Here is a 19054-nt window from a genome sequence, read left to right on the forward strand (position 1 = left end):
TCAACGACAATAGAACAAGCTACAGTGCAATGTTTATCCTTGTGCATGCCCCTCATATACAGATGATCCAAACACACATGTAACAAAAGAATGCATTCAGCAGAGAAAGGACAGTAGTTTTGAGAAAGAATGATCAATATCAAGGTTAGGTATGCCATCGGCTTTCCTGAAGTTTGGCTTGAAGTTTGGCTCAACCAATAGAAGGATTGGGATGGTAAGAGTAAAGGGGACTTTTCCAAAGGGAGGAGGAGAGAAAGATAGACACAGAACTAGGTGCACAGGTATGCCGCCGGCTTTTCTAGAGATAGCAGTTGGGCTGGGATGAGAGGAGAATAAGGGACTTTTTCAAGGGGAGGAGGCGAGAGATAAACACAGTACCGCTAGCATACCCAGCCTTTTACCTAAACTAATAAATGATTTTTTTTTTTTTTGATCAACTGCCAATTTAGAAATAGATTGGGCTAAAACATTCTTTAGAAATAGATTGGGCTAAAACATTCTTCGCCCTGTATATGTATACGTATGACGGAAACAACAAAAATCAAACATTGCTTGGAGGATTCTTATATCATTGAAACTCTAGAAATCTCAATAGATAGGAGGCACGGCTCAGGCATCAAGCATCTAATCAGTGCGAGGCAGTCTGAGTGGAAAACAACACGATGGTAACCAACATGAAGAGTTGCTTTTACAGCCATCCGGAGAGCATGGGGCCTCCTCCACAAGTGCTAAAGAGGTGTCACATGATCGATGGCAATGAAATAGAGTTCCCTCTTATCAAATAGACAAATGCACCCAAAGCCCAAAGCCCAAAGCCCAAAGCTTTTGACCTAAAAGAGACAATAGCATCAAAACACACAAGGGCAGACTCTGGAAGCTCACTAGAAGAGTAAGGAGCGGGGCCCTTAGAACTATGAGGAGGTGATACCCCACGGGTCAAAGAGGTGTTTCCTCCACATTTCTGTTAACAATGGAGATCCAATCGCTAAAAGGAGGTAATGAGGTTTTAAAGTATTGGCACCTCTGATCTTCCAAATCTCCCAAGCAATAATAGCATGAGAAGTAAAGCTCCTTCATTGCTTCTTTTTTGTCAAACCAGGAAATTCATCACATTTAATAATCCATTCATAGATAGGCACAAAGGAGTTAGGAGAGGATATCATAATCACAGAAAAATGCAAACCATGCTTGCTGAGCTAAGGGGCACTCAAAAAGGGCATGTTCCACTGTCACAACCGTGTGGCCACATTGAAGGCACAAATCAGATACAACAATATTTCTTTTTTTGAGATTGACCATTGTACCTAAAGCATTTAAGAAGCCTTCCAAAGAAAAGGCGACACCTTGGGGGGAGTCTTAGAATCCCATATAATGTTCTATACTGATTTAGGAATGCAAGAGATCCTCTTATTAGAGCTTAAGTGAGAAATATCCAGAGAAGACCTCAACCTATAAAATGATTTGACTTAAAAGATGAGCTCCCAACAAATGCAAGCATATCCTCCTTCTACACTAAGCAAGAACTTGAGGATGGCCTCCACCTCAAAACGCTAAAAAAACCTTCTCAGCTTATCCACCCTCCATTGAAGTAAGGGAGATGTAAGGTCCATTGCCCACCAATAAAAAATAATCTAGGGGTCTAGGAGATTGAATCTTATCGCATTTGGCGGTAGGCACCCACAGATCACCCCAAATCTGAATAGATCAACCATTTGTCACAATCCACAAGGTCCCTCTCACCAATAAATTCCTGCCCTTCAAGATACTCCTCCAAGACCATGAGAACTTTCCCCCTACTTGGGCCATAGCGAAGTATCAATCTAGTCCATAGAAGGTTTGGCTTGATTGAAAGCTGTCATCCCAGCTTTACCAACATGGCCTCATTCTGCATTATAAGGTCATGAATTCCTAATCTTTCAAGCTTCAGCCAATTAAGAACTTCCCAACTAATAAAGGATGGATATTGATCAGAATACATTTGTTGATCTACAATCAAATGATACAAAAGGAGCAAGCAAAGAAACAACTAGAGTTGTTCATATGCTGCTGTCGCTCCTCATGAAAAAACTACAAATAAAGGGTATATAAAATTAAAAAAATTATAACTCATTACCCACCTAGTGTAAATCTGGGAACTCCAACAGAAGAGAATTTTCCAAGCTAGGGTTTCAGATTCATCTAATGTCAACCAAAGCCATATGAATTACCTATTAAATTTCGGGTAAGAGAGTGCTACCCACTTGTGCGGCCACTGCATCATGATGTAAACCAACGGGATTGTGTGGAGACATCTTCAATGCATGGGGTAAGGAGGCAGGGCAATCTTTTCACGCCCACCTGTGTCACGTAGTATTGAGATAGTCCCACCACATCGGCTATAGTAGTAGGGGTGTCCAAAAAGCCCAATCAGCCCGACCTCTCTTTGAGCCAGAACAGGGCTCGGGCTAAGATTTCAACCCATAGGGTTGGCTAGGGTTGAGAATTTCATGCCCAAACCGGGTTGGGATGGGCTTGAGTTGAGGTCTCAACCCAACCCAACCCAATGTAACCCAACACAACCCTGTGTATTAAGTACATAATAATATAAATATGTTAATAATTATAAATTGATACTTATAGAAAATGATCTGTGAAAAGTCTTTCGTTTTCCACAATCTATATATATATATATATATATACGAAAACCTCAATTTTTGGCCTCTGTCATACATCGAGATCAAGCAACCGAGCAACCAATAGTACTTGGACTAAGCCTAGCCTAATCAGGCTCCATCAGGGCCGAGCTAGGTTGGGCTGAGAATAACAGAGTTGGGCCTAGGTTGAGATAACCCAACTCGACCTAGTGTTGGGTGGGTTTGGGTTGAGTTAAGAGACCTTAGGGTTTGAGCATGGATTTTAAAATACTCAGCCCAACCTAGCCCATTGACACCCCTAGTAGTGGGTAACCCGACTATCATATATAAGAGTCACAAGTGACTACTCCACTTCAAGGCAATTTGTTTTAAGATGGAATGCTGAACATGTATCAGAGCAAGTACGTTGGGCCTCCGTCAATGATGCCCTGCTTCATCCACGAAGACAGACCCCACAAAGAAGGCTTGCACATAAGGGACTGAAAGAATAAAAAGAGAAAGAAAGAGAGCAAGTCCTTTGCCCAAGCAAATTGGGGTGTGGCGGAGGCATCTGGGCGTGAGGCAACACGGTTTTTTTGTACTTGCCTATATCTGGATGTAGACACACGCAAGCGGGCAAGGTTCATTTCCCTTTCGAAGTAGAGAATACTACCACCTTGTGTGGTCACTACATCAGCATGCAAACCAACGGACTGCGTGGAAAAATCTTCAAAGCATGGGGCAAGGAGGCTAAATCTTTTTGCACCCACTCGTGTCACATAGTATTGAGATAGTCCCACCGCATTTACTGTGGGTAACCCAACCATCATGTATGAGAGCTACAAGGGACCTTTCCACTTTAAGCCAATTGGTTTTAAAATGGAAGGCTTAATATGGTATTGGTATCAGAGCAGGTACATTGGGTCTCCCTCGATAATGGGCCCTACTCCATCCACAAAGATAGTACCCACAAAAAAATCTTGCACGTAAGGGAAAGCCACAAGAAGACTCTAGTAAAGGAAAAAACAAAAAAGCAAGTCCTTTACACAACCCAATTTGGGGGTATGCAAAGACATCTAGGCAACGAGCAACGTGGTCTTTTACATACTTTCCAGTGTCCAGGCGTAGACACACACAAGTGGGCAAAGTTCGTTTCTCCTTAAAATTAAGGGTTGTCCAAAATATATAGAACTGATTGGATACAATTTTAAGATGTAATTATATCTGACACAAAATTTTCATCTGGCTAATCGATGAGGGAACCTACCTACCAACATGGTACAACCGTACAATTTATTTATTTACTTATTTATTTGGTAGAACATGGTATACGAAAGTGTTGCATCATTAGCCATGTAGATAAAATTAATCGGGATATGTTGTCAACACTGCCACATTTTTGCCTTATTTTGATTTATAATCAACGATATACTTGTACTTGGACTTAAGCTTAGGAATCAATGAATCAGCCCAAGTCCATTAGTTACTTTTTATTTGTTCCCTTACTTCCTAAACGCTGTTATTGAAGACTCAGCGTCTATGAATCAACTACAACAGCACAATTACCAAATATGATGGACACTGCAAGACTACTAGTACACCTTGACTATTTTAATGGATTTGCATTTTGTACAAATAATCAATGGAATTTCGTAGAAAATAATATTGAAAATTCTACAATGCTCACTCAACCACCGTACCTGTAAATGGGGCAAAGAGAAATACATCAAATATAATAATGACCACCCCAAAAATGGATCTGACGATGATTGTTTCTTCAATCATAATCAAATCTAAGGGACCCATCTTCCTATAATTTACGACCGCATGATTGAACAGATGCCCATATATTAGAGAGATGCACTAATATGGGCTTTGCACCTTATCCGGCTACCCCTCTCACGCAACCTTCTTTATATATCTTTTTCAATCTTTGGCTTTATATCACCATTTTCAGTGGAGCCTCCAACCATCGGAAGTTGACCGTTATTATTAGTAGCAGCAGCAGGAGCCGCAGCACCTGCACTTGACGTCTTAGATATTTCAGCAGTGACTGGAACAGGCGACCTTACAATACCATTCACAACAGGTTCATGTTGGTTCCCAGTTTCGATTGATCTGGCCAACGAAGAACAGTTTGTTTCTGTAATGTGAAAAAGAGATTAAAAAGGACCAATTTTGAGATAAAAAGAATATTAGTAAAAAGATAAAATCCCACACAAGTTAAAAATTGCAAACAAGAAGGAACACATTGTTACATTATCAGGACATCTAAGCTCCTTTCCACTTACTGTGCCGGCACAGAAACACCATCCCTTTTAGGAAAATCCAATTCTTACAGGTTCAAGTTCACAGAATGGATTTGGTACACCATTCCTCCTAGGAAATCCAGTTTCAGAAGTTATCTCAATCGAATTAATTTAGGCTGTTCAATATCATGCATTTACCATTACATATTAATATATATGGGAAATTTTGATTAATAGTTATTTAATGCCCGAAGAAAAGATTCTTCTCTAGACTACTTTGGCATTTTGTGGTTGGCCAGCCCATATAAGATTTTTACCATCCAAAGGAAAGCTCAATGAGACAAGAAAATTTGGCTTTTGATGTCAACAAACAAACACTGAAATTGTGCAAGATTTAAAATAAAGAAATAAAGAAAGCAGGAAATATGCTAGAGAACAATACCTTTAATTTGTGCAGAAGTAGTTATCTTCCGAAGATAATCCCGGAATGCTGTCAAGACAAGCTTTTCTTGTTCCACGTATATCTCAGACATGTCCTGCCGATAAGGCCACCACAGGGATGTTTTGCGTCCATGGCACATTGCTCCATTAGGGGAAGGAGCTGCCATGAACATTGTATCTTGCTCATCGCACATCAGTGCAAGTGTCCCAGGGGACATTGGCCTTCCATTCTGAGCATCTGCACCATCTGATCCAGAATCATCTGTGCCCATTTTATCGGCTTGATTCCCACTTGAGCGGTCATCAACCATTACTTTCTCAACATTGGGTTCTTTCTGGCTTTCCTCCTTTTCTTGAGTGGAAGAAGCAAGCGAACTCTCCATCTGATCTTCTCTGTCTGCTCGAATGACTGTCACATCTCTCTTATCTGGAACATTAAGGTAAAGAATCCAAAAAAAATCAGATTCCACATCAAGCAAGATCAAAGGAAAGAAAGAAAGACAACTGATTTGGTGCACAAATGGTACAAGTGCTTAGGATTTACAATTAAACACAGCAGTGTTCCCCTCTTCCCTCTTCCCTCTTCCCTCTTCCCTCTTCCCTCTTCCAAATTTCACGTATTGGATAAATCCAAAATGCATGCATTCCGAAGGTAGGTGTAACAATATATAGGCAGTTAAGACTCTTGTTAAATTCTGACCCTGAATGTAAACTAAAATCATCCAATCCTGGCAATTTTCCCTTTTAAGATCAACATATACCTGCAAGTGACTTGGCACCTTCTGCTGAAACTACAACCAAAAGGGAGCAGAGTTCCTTCACGTCCTGGGGTTGAATAATATCAGCTAGCAGAGACCTTCAGCATAACAATTAAACATTTAAACCAGTTAGTTCTGGTGAACAAAAGGAAAAAAGAAAGCTTTCATTAACTAAGCACAGAAGAAAATTATCAAGAACAATACCTGTATGAAATTTTTGAGGAGCCCATTACTGCAGGGTTGGAAGCACGAGGAACAGGGACAGAAGGAAAGGAGGAAGAGGGTTCAGAAGCTTTAGCATTATTCCCCTGATAAACAGAGGAAAGATTACACTTAATCAATATTCTCACGAGGTCTAAACATTTCATCAAAATTCAAAACCAGTGTGGGATCATGAAAACATAAACAAAAATTGAAATTCATTGGTAGAAGCAAAGAATTTGCATCCATCCAACATCCAATGTAATGAAAAACCAGTTAGGCCTCCTAGTTTGTGAACGGTCACACTTCCATTCTTGACGTAGATGGAAAAAGTATGGGCCATGTATTTAAAAAAAATATATGTTGTTTTGGTAGTACAATCAATAACTAACATGGCGTGAGCAATCAGAACGTGACTCTGCAAGGATGAAAAATTGAAAGTACCTGTGAGAAAGGCCCAAGCCTATGAATAGATGGATCTTTGGCTGCTGTCCCAAATAAAATATCCTGATTTTTTCGCTTCTTTGATGCAGGAGAGGACCCATAGCCAGAGGACCCTATAGCCCCAGTAATGGCAGCATTGGCCGCCTGCTGTATGTAGGCCATGGCATTACTATGGTCCCCGTGAAACAGAGCCCGCCTCTCTTCGCTGCCTTCAAAGTTTTTGCAGTCCATGCACTTACAATTTTCGGAGCAGAGAATGTTAGCTTGGAAACATTCACAATACTTCTTGAGGCATCCTGATTTCTTACAGTGACATCCTTTGTTATGCTTTACCACAATTGGGACCTCCCCCGCCTCCTCCTACATTAGTTTCCATCAATCCATATGCATTAAAAAGACACCAGATTAGAACAAAAGCAATTTGGAAATTCACATATTAGTGCAGCAGCTGAAGAGGAAACATATTCTTTTATTGAATCTTCTCTTTGAAAATATTATAATACTTGACTCAATAAAACTAATTTTCTGTTTGGAGAAAATTGAAAAGCTGAATCAAAGTGAAAAGAAAAGGTGAGTGACGATGGATAGTGGAACCTGGAAGATACCACCCTTTGCACTTTGCATATAAGTTCATTTGACAAATGTCCTAAGCTCTTTCATTTCTTCAAATTGTTGCAACTGGAATTCATGGTATCTGGTTTCACTATATGTTTCTTTACAAGTACACATTTTGTACCAGAAGTAGCATTGACAGGATTTGTGTGTGTGTGTTGGGGGTTGTTTCGGTCAAAATCCTAGGTTGTGCAGGGTGTTAACTTGACTTTTCCAAAGGTCCGTAATGAAAAACTCAAGAAATTATCAGTTATCTCATGGAAAACAAGACAGCTTCTTAGTTTAAACAAGGAGTTTGTTGCTTGTGCTTCTTATTATATTGACATATGTTCTGCGTATTGTCATTTGAAACTGGAACCATCTATCTGGTTTCAGGGCATATATGCATTGGAACCTAAACATATGTTCAGGATTGATATTGAGCCTCGATGGTTGGCCTTGGTTATTTGCATTGGCATACCTTGCTCCCTCCCTCATGTGATTGCAAGTAATAGAATCTCAAACCCACCCATAAGGCCTTCCAGCTTCAAAGGGAGATCTAAAATTCAACGTTCAACAGTGCACCTAACAAAAAACATGAATCCTCTCTCTTTCGCCCTACCCACAGAAAGTTTTCCAAGTTTCAGCCACCGCTGGGAGCAGCCTGACCGTAAGGCTGGGTTGCTCCTCCTCTCTCTCTCTCTCCCTCTCTCTCTCTCTCTCTCTCTCATCCTTCCTCCTCCTCTCATCCTCTCCCTCTCACCCTCTACTCTCTTCTTCTACCTCCTCCTCCCCCTCTCTTTCTTTTCTTCTTCTCCCTCACCCTCTCCCTCTCCCTCTCCCTCTCCCTCTCCCTATCTCTTCTCTTTCCTCCTCTGTCTCACACGATCAGGAGGTCACGCTCCACCATTGCTGACTCCCTTGAGATTCCTTTCCATCAAGCCTCAGATCTGGTGAGTTCTTCACCTGCTGCTCAGATCTGGAGTGACATTGTGCTGCTGGATTTGCCACAGATCAGATCTCGACCTTGTTGTCACCGAGTTCTCCGCTCTCTGCCTGCAGCAGCCCATTCGTGTGCTGCTTCCTAGCTCGTGTGAAACTTTCCGGTGATCAAGTCGCTGCCCAGATCTGGATTTTCCGGTCTCTCCATCTCCTCTCAGATCTGTGTTTATTGCTTTAGTTTGCTCCACCGACGCCCTTAAGGCCAGCCACTCGCATGGCCAGCAGCCCGCAAGGTTGTCAACTATGCTCGGCTGACAGCCGTCTCGCCACTGCCCTCCGCAAGGCCGGCACCCCTCCGCGACTGTCACCAATGCTGGCCGAAGCTCCGCTTGGCCAGCGCCCCACTAATGTGGCTGCCTTCTTACCAACGGGAGCTTTGAATCTCGGCTTGGTGGCTAGGAGTTTGATGTGTGGAGAAAAGTTGGGTGGGGTTTGGTGGAACTCTACCTGCAATTGTTCGGATTGCCCCTCTTCTTTGATTGGGCTTTTGGTTCCAGTCAATTAGCCCATGTGCGCTTTTGAGTGTTGCCCAATTGAGCTTGAGATTTAACCCTTAATGGGCCTTTGTTTTGATGTCCTTTATGGGCTTTTTTTATCCCTTATTGGGTTTGTAACTTCTCCTTTGGATATATTTTCCCTTCTACTTCTTTCAATGCATTTACTATTCACTAAAAAAAAAAAAAAATCAATGTTTGTTTAGGAATCAAACAGGTTAAGTATGGTCTCAGGCAAATACAAAAGTTCTCATAGACAAGGATAAATTGCAAGGACAAGGAATTCAGAGTGAGAGTTTGGTAAAGATATTGGGGAACTTTTACCAGAATTAGGGGTGTCAAACGGTCAGTTATGTCATGTTTTGGTCCTTTTTAGCATAGACCTGGGTGTCCGATCTACAGAAACCAAACCGAAACTGGTAGTTATCTGTCCAGTTGGTTTGGTCCATTACTGGTTTCTTTTAGGGTGTCTATTATCGATCCGGTCTAGGTTTTTAATATAAGTGCAAACTGATATTGAATTTTATTTTATTTTTTTCCGGTTTGGTCAGTCTCTTAGCAGTTTCTAAAGACCAAAACCAATACTGAATCAACATGGAATTCGGTCAATTGGTTCAATTGGGTCGGTCTAGTTTTTAACACCCCCAACCAGAATGGTTGATTGAAATAATGCTTCACAAGACCATTTATATCTAACATACATCCTCATAAAGCTAGATTTTTCAAGAGCAATAAAATCATATTTATTATTTGAGTACAATATTCTTGGGCTTTCCAGAACATAATCCCTATATATCAGGAATGATATGTTTAATAACATCATACTAGGTTGATGCCATTAGGATGAAGATTTTTCATGAACGAAATATCAGAAGAAATGGAATTAAGCAACAGTTTCAGGTTTTATTTAAGTATGAATACTCAAGTATGAAACAAATAGATAAAATAGGTGCCATTGTATAAATACTCTTTAGTATGAAATAAATAGACAAAAGTTCTTTAGATCAGTTATTAAGTTTCTTTCGGAGTAATGCATGAAGAAGTGATTTTATAGGGAAACTAGGGAGCCATATCTACCCTGCCAATTTCAATGAGCAGGTAATGTCAAATATCAGAAAAATTAGAGAAAAAACATAGGAAAGTAGAATCAAGCTAGTAAACACCCCAATTATATGATCATTTATCATCACCCTGTCATTCATGATTCATCTGATCTTATATAGCACCAAGTAGAATTAAAGCAATTAGATAAGTATTCACCAATATGTGAAAATGGACGATGATGTGGTACCGAAAGAAATGAAATAGTCGTCACTAGAATTCTCATGCAAACAAGCAGACTCTTCAGTCAAACGGTTAGCAGACAAGAAAGTGTCAAAGTTTCTTTTAGGTTTTTCCTTTAATTCAAATAGGCACACCCAGCAAGCAAAATAATAGAGAAAATTATGCAGGTAACCCCAAAGAGTCTACTTTTCCAGCAAAGGAACAACCTAATTGACCAGATAGGCGAAAAAAAATGTATGGGTTGCTGCTACATTAGGCAATTTGATACTCGATGAAAAGTAAAATCCCCATGAACCCATACAATCTTGACCTTATTCAATTAAATTGACTACAGAATAAATAAGGTACAAACAGAATGTGTCAAGGAAAACATATTGAGACAACAACACAAACTCAGCCTTATCCCAACTTAATGAGGTCGGCTACATGGATCCAAAAAAAAAAAGTCGGTAAAGACTGAGGTCTAAGCAGAAAAGGTGGATGAAGAGTTGAGAAATAAGAGAAAAGAAATCAGATGAGAAATGAAAATGATAAAGGCCATAAGAGAGATGAAGAATGCAAGATGAAAGTATGAGGACAGCCCTGCAAGCTAGGAGAAGCACAGCTAAATGGGGCTGGCTACATGGATCCTAGCTCTCCAAAAGGCTGTATCTTAAATCATACTTGGTACAAGACCCAAACTATGCATGTCATTTCTCACAACTTCTCCAGTTCTCCTATGGTCATTTTAGGCCCGCTCCTAGCTCTTTTAGTTCCTTCAATCTGAATCATATCACTCTTCCTTACCGGGGCGTCCCTAGGCCTCGTTGAACATGACCATACCAACCTCAAATGACTTTCTTGAAGCTTACATTCATCTCTAATACATTCATTTCGTACTTTATCCTTCCTCGTTTTTCCACACATCCATCTTAATATCCTTATCTCTGCTACATATATCTTTGCAATGTGACATTTTTTAATAGCCCAACATTCCACCCCATATATCATGGTCGGTCATACAATAGTCCTATAAAACTTTCCTTCAAAGTGTAATCCTCAAAGGGATACGTCAGTCACACAGTACTCCAGACGCACCTCTCCACTTCATCCAACCCACTTTAATTCTCTGTGAAACATCATCCTCTATGTCCCATTCTTTTCTTATAATTGATCCTAGATATCTAAAATAGTCACTTTGCGGTATCTCCCATTCTTCAATTTTCACTATGTCATTATCCGTCATAGTGCGACTAAAATTATACCTCATATGCTTCATCTTTGTTCTACTAATCTTAAAGCCTTTGTTTCCAAGGTTGATCTCCATATCTAACTTCGCACTAATCCCTCCCTTTGTCTTATCCACCAAATCGATATCATGTGCGAAGAGCATACACCACAATACCTGATCTTGAATAGTTTGTCCGTCCAAGATAAGTGCAACTAAATAAGGGCTTAAGGCAGATCCCTGATGTAACCCAATCGTAATTGGGAATTCCTTGCATTAACCCCCCACAGTCTCACACCAGTCACCGCACCCGCATACATATCCATAATTACATCCACATATTTACTCGACACCCGTCTCTTCATTAGAACATTCCGGATTAAGTCTCAAGGTAGTCTGTCATATGCTTTTTCTCGGTCAATCAAGACCATACGGAGATCTTTTTTACTATCTCTATATCTTTCCATGAACCTCCCCAATAAGTATATAGCCTTTGCCATGGATCTACCAGACATAAATCCAAATTGGTTTACTGAGATCCGCATCTTTCCTCAGACGAGCTTCAATAACCATCTCCCAAAGTTTCATAGTATGGCTCATTAGTTTTATGCTCTATAGTTATTGTAGCTTTGGATATCCCCTTTATTTTTGTAGATCGTGACTACAATACTTTTTCTCCATTCATCTGGCATCTTCTTTGTGTCCATAATCCCGTTAAACAGATTGGTTAACCAATATACCCCACAAACTCCTAGGTTTTCCACACTTCAATTGGGATCTCATCTGGGCCTAGTGTCTTGTTTGCTTTCATCTTTCTTAAGGCTTCTTTACCTTCCACCACACTAATCTTTCGTGCATATCTATGCCGTGTATCTTGTGGAATACTACAAAGGTTTTGGTCAATTCTACTCAAACTATCTCCATTCAGAAGATCACATATCCATCTCTTTACAATGTCCTCACGTATTACCAACACTCTTCCATAGGAATAAATCATTCAACCATAGCTTTGTTTGTTTCCAGCACTCTCCCTTAAGAACCTTTCCTATGGAGACACTACATGTGCAATCCCATACTCTGGAAAAATATATAATAGGTCTACATGAAAGGTGTCAACAGCGTTGTAATGAATTGAATTTATAGATAGCAAAACAGGAAAGGAAGAACCAAAAAAATAAAACAAATAGCTACAAGCGATAATGAAATGGAAGTATAAACTAAATGAGGAGCTTTCTATCAGCGCCAGTCACACAGTTTACTCCCACCTCTCCACCACCCCATTCCCCCCCCCCCCAAAAAAAAAGCACATGAAAACACAAGAGAGACATATCTATCATGGATAGTTATTTTTTTATTGTGAACCTGCAGATTAAGTTTCAGATACTTGAATTCAATGATTACATGGAAAAACAATAAATAATCCAAAAATGATGACAGGCTTTACAAACCGTGGAGTAAACAGGATGTATGCATCTGTTTTAGGGAAGTCAACAAAGCAGACAAAACCCAAGACCTGATTTGCCCCACCCCTAATGGTTACAATTTGGTATCACCATTAATGGGTTAGGTCAGGTTTGATATGAAAAAAAGCAACAGAAATCTCAGTTCTGCCCAGATAACATTGTAAAATCTGTAGATTCTTTCCACGCTTCATGGGTTGGGGCAGGGAAAAGGGTTAGGGTTGACCAACCTTCCCTGCCTCAAACCCAACACATTTCCATCACTAAAATGTGTTCTCCCAAACAGTTGAGTGGAATACAACCAAACTAAAGTAGAATTGAGTTACATCACCACAAAGATTCTGATAGAAATAGGTACCACGCTTGGCATATGCAAAATAAAAAATAAAAAAAAATAAAAAAAAAAACTGGATTGTGATATAATGATATATTTAAATTTGTTGAAAATACAAAGAATAAAAAGTAAGCAATAGTGTACCTCTACACAAAAAAAATGTACAGAAAATAAACATTTTAAAAAGAAATTAATATAGATTCCCATTCATATGGAAAATCTACAAAACTATATATGTTCACTGAAAACACCCATCACCTTTTAAAGCAATTTCTGAAACAGAATTGTTTTTCAAATATAAGAGAAAGAACAAGCATACAAGGTCAAACCCCCCCCCCAATAAATGAGAGAGAGAGAGAGAGAGAGATGAATAAGCAATGAATAAACAAATAAATAAGATACGGAGTCCATAAATAAAATATCATAATTGATTGGAACAAAGAGAGCAATATTGCTTCCCTTTAAGCCATTAATAAAGCCAGAGGGTTGAAATAATTTTTTTTTTTTTTTTTTTTTTGGGGGGGGGTGGGGTGGGGGTGTGGGTAAGTAGGCCCCAATGAGAGTTGAACTAATGACCTCTTAATTGTGAGGTGTTGGTCATGGTCCTTTCCATCAAGCTGCCTCCTTGGGGTTGATAATACCAAGCATTTTATCTTTGGAATCCCGCCGTGATGGCACAACTACATGAAGAGGCATCCAACCCTTTCATGAAGAGAGCAAAGGTGCATTGGATTGCATGATTTGCATGGACAACTTCACACAATTTTTTCCACAAAAAACATAAGCATACAAAGATTTGGTAATGGTGAGAATATAAAAATTTAAAGAAACACAATATTTATATTTTCTCCAAAAGTACATTTCATTCTGCAAGGCCAACAGTCTATATTGCACTCCAGCTATTCAAAAACCCACAGAACATCATGCACACTTCATCTTAAGGTCGAATCATACAAAAAGTCCTTATGAATTTTGGAAATCCGACAATAAAATATGGCATGTAAACATAGAAACTTTTAACAGCCTGATAATATAACCAAGTATAAGAAGGAAAATTGAGAAGCAAGAACAGCAAGGGATGTAAGGGAAAAGGTTCTTTGCACAGTCACACAGGAAGGCCTTCCTATATGGACTACCTAACTGTGCCACATGGAAGGGCAATGTAGCATCACTGACTGTAATGTAGATAAAGCATGGTCTGAACTGCCCAATATAAAATTTCAGAGCCAAATTTATTTATGTCCTTTCATGTAATGGAATTTGCCCCTGTATTTTCATCCGTCATCATTTCTCGAAGAATTTTCCTTTTCCTAGTTGATCCATTGTACTGAAACTTGACATGTGAGCTAGGTACCCAAGGCCCTATCTGCACATAAAATTTTGGCCCCACCTGATCTACCATGTGGTAGATAATAAAGCTTTTGAGGAAAGTAGGAAACCAGAGCCATTGGTAGAAAATCCAGATTCTATCAGGAATCACACATAATTAAAATTCTTTCATAAATAAATGGCGTATACAGTGCACAAGGTTCCCGCCAGTGAGGGGTCCAGGGAGGGTCTTAATGCCTGAATAAACAATCAGATAAGAATTCACATATCGCTACATCCCCCCCCCCTGGTCTATAAATCATATTACATATAAGAATCTTTTATATGCGTAATATATCTCTTGAGGCAGAAATATTGTTATTTTATGTAACTTAAATTAAATATTGTAGAAATTAAGTGGATACCATCTGGCAGTCAAATCCTTGGTAGATTTCATATTCAAACATTTTCATGGAATAGCCGTTGGATACTGGATACAAGTTCGAATATTGAACACTGCAATCAGATAATCAGATCTGAACTCAGATATTAGTCCATTCACTCTGAGTTCAATCTATTCACAACCCTATTCAATTCTCTAGGCTTGAAATCGTTACAAAATTTCATCTACACCAAAAAAAAAAAAAAAAATCATTTATTCAGACCATGAAAGCAAATTAACATATTAAGAAAGACAGATTACTTGAAATTTGGAAGGAGTCTAACTGCATACCCTACTATCTCGGGTTCCATGTGGGCTGCTAGCAATCTTTGGCCGGAATGCATTTGGGTTCCGCTCCAAAGTAACTTCAACAGCCTCCTGCCTGGCAGCTTCATTCTCAACATTATTACAACAGTTTGCACAGTTACACCCATCACAGTAGATTCCAGAAGCAAAGCACTCACAGTACCTGACCAGGCATTGTATTGTTAACGTCATGTTAGTAACATCATACAAAAACCACAAGAATGCATATTATACAAATCAACTGAATGTTGCAACAGAACTAGACATAACACAGAAACCAATCATCATCTTTAACTGCAAGTTTATCTAGTCATCAGTGTAATTAAATTATTTACATTTCAGTCATTAAAAAGATACAACGACAACACAACAACAAAAAACTCAGCCTTATCCCAACTTAATGGGGTTGGCTACATGGATTTGTGCAAAGAAAGTAGGAAAATTGTGGTCCAAACAAAATAGGGGAAACGAAGAATTGAAAGAGAGATGAAAGTAAGAGGAAAGAGGCACAGCCAACAAGACAAGAGAATCTCAGCTAAGCGGGTTCAGCTACATGGATCCTTGGCCTCCAATAGGCTCTATCCAAGGTCATACTTGGGACAAGACCTAGACTATGCACGTCATTCCTCACGACTTCAATCATTAAGAAGATAGATGACTTTGATCAAATGATACAGAAAGTGTTCAACATCCATCCAGAGATACTTGTGACAAGAAATACCAGTTGTGAGGAGATGAGACATTGCTCATTCCCTTGTCCTTCAGTCCAGAAGTGTTCTGTCTCTAAAGGAGGGAAGGAAACTGGATTTGCAAGGTAACTGCATGTTTCTTCCAGTAAACTGGTGTTTTTCCAAATTGTGCATTCATATTAAGACAATGTGGATTTCCTGCCTCAACGAGAGGTAATGAGGTAAAAAAAAAATGAGATGGAAAAAAGGAATGTTTATTCTCACTTGAACAATAACAACCAAAAGGTCCAAAAGGCCATAAGGCTTTTAACGAGTTCTTACATATTCCACTCTTGTTTATTCCTAGTTATTAACACAATCAATTCAATGGAAAAAATAAATTGCTTTGTGTCTCACATGGAGAATCTGAAGTTATGCATTCCAGCGAACACCACTCCTCAAAGAGACATAATTTCTTCTTACGTTATTTGGAAAGTGGAAACAAGGCGAAGGCAAAAATAATCTAGTTTAGTGCGTATCACAAATGAATTAAAAAGAGCACACATAAAAACTATACATCATGAATATCCTAGAGATCAACACTTGATTTACAATAAACTATGTATTGTTTCCACCAACTCCAAATTGTAAAGAAAATGCAGTTTCTTCTTACTGTGACTTACAGGTTAAGTACAAGAAGGAGATGTACTTACAACTTCAAGCATCTGGAGTGTTTGCAATTGCATTGTTTCTGTTTCTTTGGTGTACCATCTTTTATCTCAATGTTAGGTCGTGATCGTGATCTTGGGGACTCCGGCTTTCTGAAGAAAGGCATACAAGAGCTGGAGTTAGAAATTAAAAGAAAGTTTTTAAGATGGAGAATTTTATTCGTGCATAAATGCTCATAGAAGTAGATAAACTTCGCATCACTAATGTCGAATACATTCAGTACAATGACCAAAGAAGTCAAAATTTTCAAATACACGGTGAGATCAAAGATTGATGGCACAATATAAGTGGAAAAAAAAAAGTTCAATGAAAAATAAAAACAAGTAGTTATCATGTATTGCACAGATCAAGGTTCATAAATATTCTAGAGAAACAGAAACCTTTTACACAGACTACCTTTTTTTTTTTTTTTTTTTTCAATGGAAAAAACTCAGTAAACTTTGTTGTTTCTTCATAGCTTTGAGATATTTGATTACATCCTTCCATTGAGAATATTTAAGTAAAAAGGTTTCCAATAAATTCTTATGGAGAAACACTGGAGAACTCAACAACACTCTGTGAAATAAAAAAATTTAGTGACTACTAAAATTCATCAAGTAGATCATAAGTAGAAAGAAAACCAAGAAAACAATTACATTTGATGTTTTTGCAAAAAGAATGATGCAAGATATATACTATGAATTCCTCATAGCAACTATAATCAAGCATAACATATTTCGCCCACTCAAATCTCTATTGTAATTTCTCTTCATTGAAATTGCTCAGATATGAGCCACAATTCCAAACTAAGCTACAAACTCCCATATCTACCATTAATTCAAGGGTCCGCGGCTTCGGATATGACTGAAATGTCATATGGACAAAACCGATATTCTAGAAACAAGGAAAATCAATCCTCGTTTTGATCCTTTAAGTTCATCATAAATGTACAGTAGATCACTCTTCAAGAAATTTCAGCATGGGAGAAGACAAAAGGATAAGCATTTTACACATTCAATCACAATTCCAATACGAGTTCAAGTGCGATAAGCTTATCAGTTAATTGACTGTTTAACAATACAAAATTTTGGACTTGGAATCAAACAGCAAACGATTGTCTGTCATCCGATCTACACAATCAAAAGAAAAGACTCCTAGATTTTAAAGAGAGGGCACAACAATGATTTGAAAATAGAAGATGACAGCACGCTACCGTTGTTCCATCTGGTAATAGTCTTTACTCTAGTTAAAAGATCATAACAACTTACAAGTAAGAACTGAGAACCGAACAACTTGTGTGTGTGTGTGTCAAGGTGTGATAGAGAGAAAAAGAGAGAGTTCAAATATCCTTTTCCTAATCAATAAAAGTTAAACAAAATGATAATCGATCTACAGAAAGAATTAAAAAAAAAAATTAACTAGAAAAATCTAAATCAAAGAAAAAAGCGAAAAACCTCAAGACGATAGCACTGGTTAAAGACCATCGAATTGAAGATTTTCAACTTCTAAACCAACCAACCAAGGCAATTAAACAAGATTAAAACCTTTCAGAGTAAGCCAAAGACAACTCTAGACAATTGCATAAATCTTACAAGAGTGGCAACGAATGTCGAGGGGGAGGCGGAGGCTGAAGATTGTTGTCCTGCGGTTGCGATGGTAGCGGAGCTGGTTGATTTGAAAGTGGTGGCAGTGTTATTGTCTGCTGTTGCTGCGATGGCTGGTGAGATTGCGGGTTCTCCGGCAAGATTGTACCTGCCGATGCACTGGTAAAAGCCGTGAAATCCAGCTGCCTCGCGAGCTTCTTCGGTGGTTCAGAGGTAGGCGTTAGTGTCGCCGTTGTAACCAATTGGAGCCTTTTCAGCGGGAAATCCCCGCCTTTACCTTGCTCCATCGGCTTTAAATTCAAAACAGAAAAGATTCAAACAAATACGAATGAATTCAATCCAATCAATACTCCTAAATCATCACGGAACCCCTCAAAAATACCCCAAATTCAAGAAATTTCAGATCTCACAACCGCTCAAAGATCGAAGAGCAACAAATTACAAGGACTCTGGAACCGTGCCGTCACGGAGCTGCTTCTCAACCCCCTGAAATCCGGCAAATGTCGGCCTGTAATCGTCTCAGAAAACAGAGAAACCAGCAACCTCGATCGGAACCGACGGATTAATGACTACAGATGATGCAAAAACAGAAGATTTTGCAGAGAAATTTTGTTTTGACAGAGAAAATTGAAAGAAGGAAAGAGAAGAAGAGAAGCTAATGGCCTTTCTCTATACTCCCTCTCGAGCTTTTGAAATTGAATTTGTAAATATTAGACGGTCAGATGGGTGTAGTGGTCCCATCTGACGGTGATGCTGTGTAAATCGATCGAACGGACAAAATTCATAGGGGAATGAATGGTGCGTTAATAGACGTTGGATTAAAGAAGATATGTAGTTTCAGGGAAAGTGGGCGTGAGTGGAGACTGGGTCACTGGAGAGTGCGGGGAGGAATTTTGTATCTTTCTGCGGGTTTTGATTATTTAGAAATAGAAAGAAAATAA

The 19054-nt window shown here is 39.0% G+C and overlaps 1 protein-coding gene across 4 annotated transcripts; it reads right to left on the minus strand.

The window, feature by feature from the left end:
- Window positions 1-4237: 4237 nt before the first annotated feature.
- On the minus strand, window positions 4238-18776 carry LOC122089146 (protein tesmin/TSO1-like CXC 5). Of its 4 annotated transcripts, none has more exons than XM_042658658.1 (9): window positions 18556-18776; window positions 18102-18403; window positions 16515-16622; window positions 15119-15296; window positions 6706-7065; window positions 6265-6368; window positions 6064-6158; window positions 5304-5729; window positions 4238-4755 (listed from the first exon to the last, which is right to left on the minus strand). In XM_042658658.1, exons 2-9 carry the CDS (start codon window positions 18398-18400, stop codon window positions 4526-4528), a joined length of 1800 nt encoding a protein of 599 aa, XP_042514592.1. In that variant the 5' UTR covers window positions 18401-18403; window positions 18556-18776; the 3' UTR covers window positions 4238-4525. The 4 variants fall into 4 exon arrangements, with proteins under 4 accessions (XP_042514592.1, XP_042514600.1, XP_042514585.1 ...); XM_042658666.1 differs by having other exon boundaries at window positions 18527-18776; XM_042658651.1 differs by having other exon boundaries at window positions 18524-18776.
- Between the last annotated feature and the right edge of the window lie 278 nt (window positions 18777-19054).

The sequence above is a fragment of the Macadamia integrifolia genome, chromosome 2 (genome assembly GCF_013358625.1).
Source record: "Macadamia integrifolia cultivar HAES 741 chromosome 2, SCU_Mint_v3, whole genome shotgun sequence".
NCBI lineage: Eukaryota > Viridiplantae > Streptophyta > Magnoliopsida > Proteales > Proteaceae > Macadamia > Macadamia integrifolia.